Source organism: Octopus sinensis, linkage group LG4, assembly GCF_006345805.1.
Source record: "Octopus sinensis linkage group LG4, ASM634580v1, whole genome shotgun sequence".
NCBI lineage: Eukaryota > Metazoa > Mollusca > Cephalopoda > Octopoda > Octopodidae > Octopus > Octopus sinensis.
The window spans coordinates 10,337,769-10,347,768 of NC_043000.1; the positions used below are offsets into that span (position 1 = coordinate 10,337,769).

At 35.0% G+C, this 10,000-nt stretch overlaps 1 protein-coding gene across 3 annotated transcripts in view; it reads left to right on the forward strand.

The window, feature by feature from the left end:
• The window catches only part of LOC115210230 (BPTI/Kunitz domain-containing protein 4-like), a 34,803-nt gene that overhangs the window by 19,463 nt on the left and 5,340 nt on the right, over window positions 1-10,000 (forward strand). For all 3 annotated transcript variants that reach the window (XR_004998617.1, XM_036501746.1, XM_036501747.1), the window contains exons 5-6: window positions 362-541; window positions 2,865-3,020. Coding sequence is in view for 2 of the 3 variants with exons in the window: in XM_036501746.1 (XP_036357639.1) it covers window positions 362-541; window positions 2,865-3,020 (336 nt within the window). In the remaining variant the exon portion in view is untranslated. The remainder of the gene's footprint in view (window positions 1-361; window positions 542-2,864; window positions 3,021-10,000) is intronic.

The window sequence follows — 10,000 nt, forward strand, 5'->3', positions numbered from 1 at the left end:
TAAGGTAGAATACCTTTGATTATTTAAGAAACTTTAGCATGCCGGGCGAAATGCTCAGCGGTATTTCGTCTGCCGCTACGTTCTGAGTTCAAATTCCGCCGAGGTCGTCTTTGCCTTTCATCCCTTCGGGGTCGATAAATGAAGTACCAGTTGCGAACTGGGGTCGATCTGATCGACTTCATTCTCTCCCAAAAGTTTCGGGCTTTGTGCTTAGAGTAGAAAAAATTATTCAAGTCTACTCGATCAAAGCTGACCAAGAACTAAAACACCACCACCAACAACACCGACAACAACGATTTTAATAATTTTTTTGTTTTGCTTTGTTTTGTTATTTTTCATTGATTTTTTTTTTTTTTGTCAGCCGGAAGTCTCGGTAAGGTGGAGAATATTTGTGAAGCCGGTACACCGAATGGCTATTGTTTTGGTAAGGTTTCACCCGTCGTCAACTGTATTGGCAATTATAAATGCGTCATTCATCCGAGCAACAACTACGGGCTTTGTTGCCTGAAACCCTCTGCAACCACGTTCAGCAATGTCCCATGTAAATATTACAACCTTTCTTTCTTTTTATTATATTTTTTTTTATCACACCGGTGTTGGTATATTTGGGTCCCCCGTAACTTAACGTTTCGGCAATAAAGACCGACAGATTAAGTTCCAGTCTTAAAATAAAATTAAGTTCTGGGATCGATTCAATCGACTAAAAATTCTTCAAGGTGATGCCCCAGCATGACCGCAATCTAATGACTGAAACAAGTAAAATACATACACACACACACACACACACACACATACATATATATATTATATATATATATATATATAATATATATAATATATATATATATATATAATATATATATATATATATATATATATATATATATAATTTCAGCAAAACAATTAAGATTCAAATGAATTCAAATGAATATGGTACCTAACTTAGATGCACCAGAATTCTTTATGGTATTAACCATAAAATTATGTGGGGTGATTATAACCAAGAAAAAAGCAACAAGAATGGATCGGTAGTTTAGTACAATTGTTTCATACTATAAACATTTTATTTAAAGCTGCAAATATTACAGCAAATATAATGTCAAGTATTCATCAGCTAAATCACATATAGGTTAAATAAAATGTTTATTGTATGAAACAATTGTACTAAACTACCGTTCCATTCTTGTTGCTTTTTTCTTGGTTTTATATATATATATATATATATATATATATATATATAATTAATGTATTTTTGTGGTTGAAACCTTTTGGATTACTGGTGCTAGAGTGAGCCATATAGTGACCACTCTCTTATATTTATATTATATTATATATATATATATATATATATAAAACTTATAAACAAGGACCAAAGAAAAAAATTCTAATGCCAAATATGCCGAAAAGCGACCATTTTCATTTTTCATTTTTTATATAATTTCATCACATTTACATTCGTTTATGTTTTTATCCCCACTGTGGTCTTGTCTGTCGTTGTGGTGTCCTCTCTATGTTTGGGGCTTATGCCTAATATAGAAATTGGCTTGATGGGTAGAGGTGAGAAGCAAGTGAGTTTAGGCAAATTCAGGAGACAGTAAGCTTAGTTTAACCAGGCAGCAGAGTCGTAAGAGCATGCATGTAGTATTTACTCTAACGCTCTAAGTTCAAATCTTGCGTAAATCAACATTGCCCTTTATTGTCTTTTATCCTTTCGGAGTCGATAATAAAGTGCCTGTCCAACGGAAGTGTTAAAGCATTGGATGAGATGTCCTGCGGTATTTGTACTGACCGTTTGTGTTCTGGCGGCAAGCTACGACAACAGCAACTCTAAGTACCAAGCTACGTTGGTTTATTATGAAAAACTTTACTTTCGGACAACACTAACAGCGAGAAGGGAAACTTGCATGCATGGTCAACTGTTTGTCTTTCTCAAGAAAACCTTGCGCCAGTTGATGCAGATTCATGGCCAATCCTAACCAACGGTCAGAGATTATCATAACATAAACCAATGTCTAACAGGGTTCATAGATAAAGTAAACCAGTAAAGAGCAGGGTTTATAAGGAAACCCAACATATAATCAAGACGTGTAGGTGCTCTTTAGTTTCGTTTCGCCATCACGGTTCAGGTACCACCTTCAGAATAAGGATCAAAATAGAGAATGAAATTATATCCTTGATCGGTGAATCTTACGAAGTAAAACTGTAAAGACGACTTCTATTGTCTTGCGTCGAGCACGATGCCAGACGCTGCTCAATCGATTGTTACATAAATGATTCTCTCTACGGGGAGTAATTTCAAATAATTAAAAAATTCTTGGCACAATGCATCGAATATGTAAGCACTAACCTATTTATTATTTACTTATGCGCCCTTTTTAAGGCCAGCCAGGCTCATGGGACCGATTTCCCGGTTTCTATGGCGTATGTGCTCCCCCCAGCTGAACGGGACGCCAAGAAACAGGAAGAAAGAGTGAGAGAAATTTGGGACGAAAGAGTACAACTGGGGTCGCCACCACCCCCTGCCGGAACCTCGTGGAGCTTTAGGTGTTTTCGCTCAATAAACACACACAACGCCCGGTCTGGGAATCGAAACCGCGATCCTCCGATCGTGAGTCCGCTGCCCTAACCCCTGGGCCATTGCGCCTCCACTAAGCACTAACCTATTACCATATGTTATTGTTCGTGACTATTGTGGTTGACTTGACAGTTGCGGTATTTAAAATTCATTCCTGAATTGAATGTATTGTAAGTTTCTACGCATGGTCTTCTGTGAGTGTATGCTGTGTTGCGTATGTTTTATGTGTTGCTGTCAGATGATAGCTTTTAAGATTTCAATTCAATTTAGTTACCACTTATTATTCCAGTATGTGAACAACCCACAAAAGTGGGACTATGTCGCGCCAGAATGCTGCGGTATTTCTTCAACAGCCAATCAGGCCATTGTGAAATATTTTCATATTCTGGTTGTCAAGGAAACGAGAATAATTTCGAAACTAAAGAAGAATGCGAACAATCTTGCCGTAAGTTTAATAATATTTTTTTCAAGCTTCCAATATTAAATCTTCCCACTTATTTATCAAAGGACTGTTACTTCGAATACGAACTTTACTACTCTGTTTATTTACTATCCAATCCTGCCAAATTCACGTAAATGCTTATTTTCTTTATTTTTATTTTTCATTTCATATAGTTTCAGCTCACGAGCTGTGGCCATGCTGGGGCACCGCCATTTGGTGTTGCTACATAATTTTACTTCACGAATGCTTTTTAACAATTGACATTTGGTGCATGAGAGAGTTTGATGCAGCTGCTCTCATCTGCACCTCCTGCTGCGAAGTTGGTTCATCTAGGATACCTGACAGGAAGAGGTCCAGCTTTATTTTGAAGACACCTACATCCACCCCATGCTGGTTTCTCAGGTCCTTCGGGAGGATATTGAAGAGCTGTGGGCCTCTGAAGCCCAGGCTATTGCAGTATCTTGCCCTACATTTTGATGGCAGACTTGGAGTCCTTGGCACTGTGCAGTGGCGCCCAGTCCTAGTATTTGTGTAACTCTCGGTGCCAAAGTGTGAGACAAGTCCTTCCAGGATCTTCCAGATGTTTATTATGGCTTATCTTTCTCGCCTATGCTCTAAGGAATAGAGTCTTAATCTCTTGAGTCTTTCTCAATAGCTTATATGCTGCATAGAGGCTATCTTCGTGTAACTTCGTTGGATTGCCTCAAATCTGAGATTAATTTGACACTGGTTGGTGACCATAGCTGAATAGTTTAAACTAAAAGTTATATAGATTGAACTAAAAGTGCCTCAACACTTTTCATTAAACCCATATTAATTCTCTTCATAGATAGGTTTGTTTGGTGTGAATAGTAATTGTAAATATAAGAAGCCTTACTTTATCAGCAGGTATCTTCCTGGACTACTTCTGCAAGTTTTCAAGCCATCTTAATACTACTACTACTACGTTATTTTCAAAGCATTTTCCCCATTATACGCCGGTTTAGCTATTTTTAAAGGTACCCGAAAAAAACGTGTATCTCGATTTACACGAAACTTGTTTTATTCCGTTTGTATTCGCATGAGCATCCGATTCATGATGTCTCCTGCTTTTGTCCCTTTCCTTCTGTTTCGCCAGATGCTCAGCTCTCCGAGCGTCCGATTCCTGATCTCTCCTGCTTCCATCTCTTTCATTCTGTTCCGCCAGACGCTCAGCCTTTACTTTATCAGTCTCATCGATCATTCTATTCGCATGCCTGTCCCGATCTTGGGTAAATATTTCGTAAAGGACTCGTTCGTACCTCAGTGTGAAATCGTTTTTTTCCACGGATGTTTTCAAGTGCATTCGACGTATCTGACCTCCAAACTTGCTGCAAATCACTTTTTTTTTCGGAAAAGAAAACGGTGGAGGGGTGGCGAGGACCTCGGAGTTTCCCGGGAAACCCCGATTTTCCCACCAACGGAGTTTTGTTTCGCGGATTTTTTTCTTTTCCTGCTTATTTCGCATACTTTCAACGAATGTGACATCGAAATCACGCGTAAACGGCTCCTTTCCTCAGAAAAAGAAAGATTTGGCTGCTATTTCTAGCACGCCCTGCTACCATCTAACAGTTATTTCGGGTCCTTTATCGCAAATAATTTTTATTCCGTTTGTATTCACATTTCGGGGGCACCTTAATTCATAGTATTTTCCCATTATGCGCCAGTTTGACTGCATTAAATGACAGACAAGTGCGCAAGCAAGCAATCAGCGAGTTTTAACAGACAGACAGACAGACAGACAGGCAGGCAGGCAGGCAGGCAGGCAGGCAGACAGACAGACAGACAGACAGACAGACAGACAGACAGACAGACAGATAGATAGATAGATAGATAGATAGATAGATAGATAGATAGATAGATAGATAGATAGATAGATAGATAGATAGATAGATAGATAGATAGATAGATAGATAGATAGATAGATAGATAGATAGATAGATAGATAGATAGATAGATAGATAGATAATCCAACGTATAGTTTTGGGATTTTTTTCTGATGAAAATAGGGTGTCGTTTGAAGAAAATTTGACTGCCATTTCTAGTTGGATCGATTATGCAGAGGTTCCCTCGTAAGCTTAACTTCAACAAAAAATGTTCATATTTGATTAACATATTGATGGCATATACTATGTTTAGAGTCTAGAACCATAGGGTAGACTACAGGCATGCATTAGAAATTAGAATTGTATCTCAACCAATTCAAAACTATTTACTTTTAAACATGGAAAGTTGTCACTCTAAGAAACATGAAAGACCGAGTTAATCGCTGTGATTTGTTTGTATAAGAGAAACTCTTCCAACTTTGAGAAATATTTATTGGCAGATCGCCTAAAATTAAGCATAGCATACTGGAACTACTGTATTGATTAATTCCAAGGATAATTCTATTTGGAAATTCGTGGAAGGTTGCCACACTTTTTAAAGTAGAGTTTATTTAGAAATTAATTCTAAAATATTGGGAAAATGTAAATATATGGATGATAAGGATTTGAAAATACATCGATTAGCAAATTAAAAATACATTAATTATACTTATTTTAGAAGTGTTGTTTACCGAATTCTCCGTATTTATCTCAAGATTTAAATAGACCGGAACTCTTATCGACAAAATCATATTTAATATTATAATTAACCGAAATAATCATAGTTTCAAGTCAGGTTTAACTCTTTTTAGAATCATTTTCCTTATCAAAGGACGCATCTGTATTAACACATTTTTTTATAGAGTTCGAATTTAACCTTTATTAGTATTCGATATTTATAATCTACTAGCAGTATCGCCCGGCGTTGCTCGGGTTTGTAAGGGAAATAACTATATAAGTATTTTTAGAGAGTTATAGCCAAAAATTAGCAAAAAATGCATTCAAAATGGAAAAAAATGATGGTAAATTTTTTTTTAAATCGTTGACTCATCGTAGAGATTTTTAGAGAGTTACTTCCCTTATATAATAGCGAAAAAATGCATTAAAATGGAATAAAATGATGGTAAATTATTTTTAAAATCGTAGACTCATCGTAGACGCGCGCTAATACCCAGAAGGGCTCGATATGAATCACGACTATAAGATACCCGGTTTTGGTTAAACTGCACTGCAAAATGTGGGAGTAGTTAGGAATCTAAATCGTAGAAAACAGACACACAACTTGACTTTTATATATAAAGATGAACAAACTTAGTTTAGTTAGAACAAGTTATTGGAACCATAAAATACGCAATTTCTTTTGAAATTGAATTTTTTGGTTTTTGCTTTTGTTTGTTTGTTTTTTTGTTTTTTGAAACCTTAATTCTGGGGATGGTGTAAAATACACATAGGTGTACTGAAGGCGCATGCATAGGTGAGGATCTCTTTGAAAACTGTATTCTTTATCATACACTTGCCACTCCTGTTTTGAGTGTTGTTATCTTTACGTTCAAAAACGGACGCTCTCTAGTAAGAGCTTCATACAATAGTCTATGAGAAAGTATTGATTTCTCTCCACCCTTGTGACACAAGCATTTTGAGACAAGGGTTTAAGATCAGGAAAAAGACAAATAAGAAAAGGAAAACCATTTACTTATCCCTGTTGGAGAAGCTGTTCCAAATTTAAAGATTATTCGTCTCTCTTTTGTGTTCATGTGTGCCAGAGAAAACATCGTGAACAACATCTATGGACACTCAAAAATAATCAACAAATTTGATAAGTAATTACGTGTGTCTAGAAAATGTCTAACAAAAAGACCTCGAAAGTTTTACGCTTTTAAAAGAAAGAGAAGACAGAACTGAAGGAGCGTGGTGGTTACAGCTTCAAATCAGAAGAAGGCGGAGGTTATGGAGAATGTACATTCTTAGCAGAAGGAAGACTGGATAGAAAATAAATTGAAAAGGAATTCGGTGATTCACTTCTTCAAACTTAAATATCGATTATATTGAATCCAGTATTCAACTGGTACTTATTTTATTGACCCCGAAAGAATGACAAAGTGGACCTCGACGGAGTTTGAACGCAGACCGTAAAGACAGACGAAATACCTATTTCTTTACTACCCACAAGGGGCAAAACACAGAGAGGACAAACAAGGACAGACAAACGGATTAAGTCGATTATATCGACCCCAGTGCGTAACTGGTACTTATTTAATCGACCCCGAAAGGATGAAAGGCAAAGTCGACCTCGGCAGAATTTGAACTCAGAACGTAACGGCAGACGAAATACGGCTACACATTTTGCCCGGCGTGCTAACGTTTCTGCCAGCTCGCCGCCTTATTATTGTAAATATTGTTTGCATAACTTTGTGAGATATTTTACTACATTGAACGTCGTTTACGACAATCTCAAAGTATGAGAAGTGAGTCATTAAGTGATTTGTGTATATTTGGTGGCGTCGTAGATGTATGAAAGCCTCTGAAGTAATATCATCCAGACCATTTATCATTTCTAGTTATCAGCGGGAAATTTGATGGTCGTATCTTCAATGCGCATCGAGAAATTTTCTTGGGTGCTCACAGCGTAGTTTCCACCAAGATAATAAGTTAGTTTGACTTACAGAAGCTCTCTTTGTGTTTGCTTCGCAGGTCAAGGGGAAGTTTAAGAGTAAGAATAACGATAAGGGGATTAAACAGTGGATAGTGAAATGAATGTGTCTGAAATGTGTTTATTTCTTTTTGCGATGTGTTTCAGGGTTTGCTTGTGCTCATACTAGTTATATTGTGCTTTTTGGGGAATGTGTGTATGTGTGTTTGTGTGTATAAACATACATACATACAGATAGGTAGATAGACTCTCTCTCTCACACACACACACACACACGCACACACGCACACACACACAACGCACATGTATACATATATATATACATATATATGCACACATATATATACATATATATGCATACATATATATAAATATATATGAACACATACACGCAAACATATATACATATATAGGTATATACACATATATATGTATACATACACACATATACATATAAACACATACATACGTATGTACACGGAGGTGCTTCAAATTTGCCAAGATCTATTCGACCCCTTCTGTATTATGTCTATGTATACATACATACCCACATACCTACATATATACATATATATATATAATATATATATATATATGCATACATATATACATATGTACACACATACATATATATACATATGTGTGTACATAATATAAATATATATATATTATATATATGTATATATATAATATCGATATTTATATATATATATATATGTGTGTGTGTGTGTGTGTGTGTGTGTATAATCCTACAATTAACAATATCAATTCTAATAATAACCACGATTCTAATAATTCATCATATAACACTACTACACTACCCACAAATACGAATTGCAATTTCAGAGACCCTAATGCTTGTAAATCAGAAAGAAACTGTAAAAAGAAAGACGTTGTATACCAGGCAACAATTATCACGCAGGACTCATCGAGTTTTATATATATATATAGGTTGCGAATCCACCTTCAGAGACCATAGAAAAAAGAACAGTACCGATCCATCAAAAGAAACAATATTAAATTCTCAATTTCCTGGAAAATTCTAACTTCGGCCCCTTCTTACAGAAATAACAATAAAATTTGCAGATTATGTCTAGAAGAAAGCTAGAATATAATGAGAATGAATAGAAACCTAGTTAATACGAGGGATGAAAAGGTTGCCTCATGCAAACACATGACTAAATTTCTATTCACTAGTCTAAAATAACTATTTACTACCTTATTTCTTAGTTTGATCTTTTTCTTTTAAAATTCACATTATATTCTCGCCTATTACTCAATATAGAACCTTACCCTATCCCCACATTGTATTACTATAACATAAATTCCCTTTATATACTTTATTTTAAAATTTCCTTTATGATAACTAAAGAACCTTCTGCATATATGTCTCTCTATACTTTTTCCTCATACGCTTGGATATATGAACTTATACCGGTATATTTTCTTATTTACTCCTGTTTTTGCACATATGTTTTTGCGTTTATGTGTGCTATCTATGTGCTTACATATGTATGCGTATATGTACATGCATACATGTGAGTATAGACCATTATGTGTGTGTATATATATATATATATATATGCATATATCTATATGCAGGTGTATGTGGGTGTTGTATGCACATTCCTATGGATATGTGTAAGATACACCATCTTCTGCATGTAGTTTGTATAACTATGTATTTGTATTTGAATATACATACACATTTCTACTTATATGTATACCCTTATATACCTATGTATATGTACTGTAATTTTTTGCTCCCCTCCTCTAAATATATCTACTTCACTAAATACTTGCATATGTTATTAGTTTTTCTATCGTACAATTAAGTATATTTTCAGCACTGATATATATACATCTGTATTTTATAGTGCGGTTGTGCGTGTTTGTATCTATTATCAGTATATCTATGTATACCTCTATGTGTATCTATGTATATATGTGTTTTTTGTGTATACGTATCTATGTCTATAGATATGTAAGTACGTGTATATGTATGTATATAAATGTGTGTGTATATCTGCATATATATGTACACGTATGTATGTGTATATGCATATACGTGTTTATTTACATATGTATGTGTGTATTTGTACATATAAATTCATGTGCATATAGTGTATGTGTATATATTTGTTTATCTATATGCTTATATGTGTATGTACACCTATATTTATATTTGATTGTATATACATTCAGTCTACTCCATATATGATAAGCATTTATCCTATAATTTTGTAACTTTATATGTAACCCTACATGTGTCTATCAACTCGTCGATCGTAATAAATATTATTTTTAATATGTTCACAAGCATTGAACCTATATAACATTACGATCATATATAGCCATACCTTATCCTTATCACATAATACTCAGTAAGAATAATACTCTTGACATAAAATTTTATATATACAAAATATTCCTTTTGTATAGCTTTATCC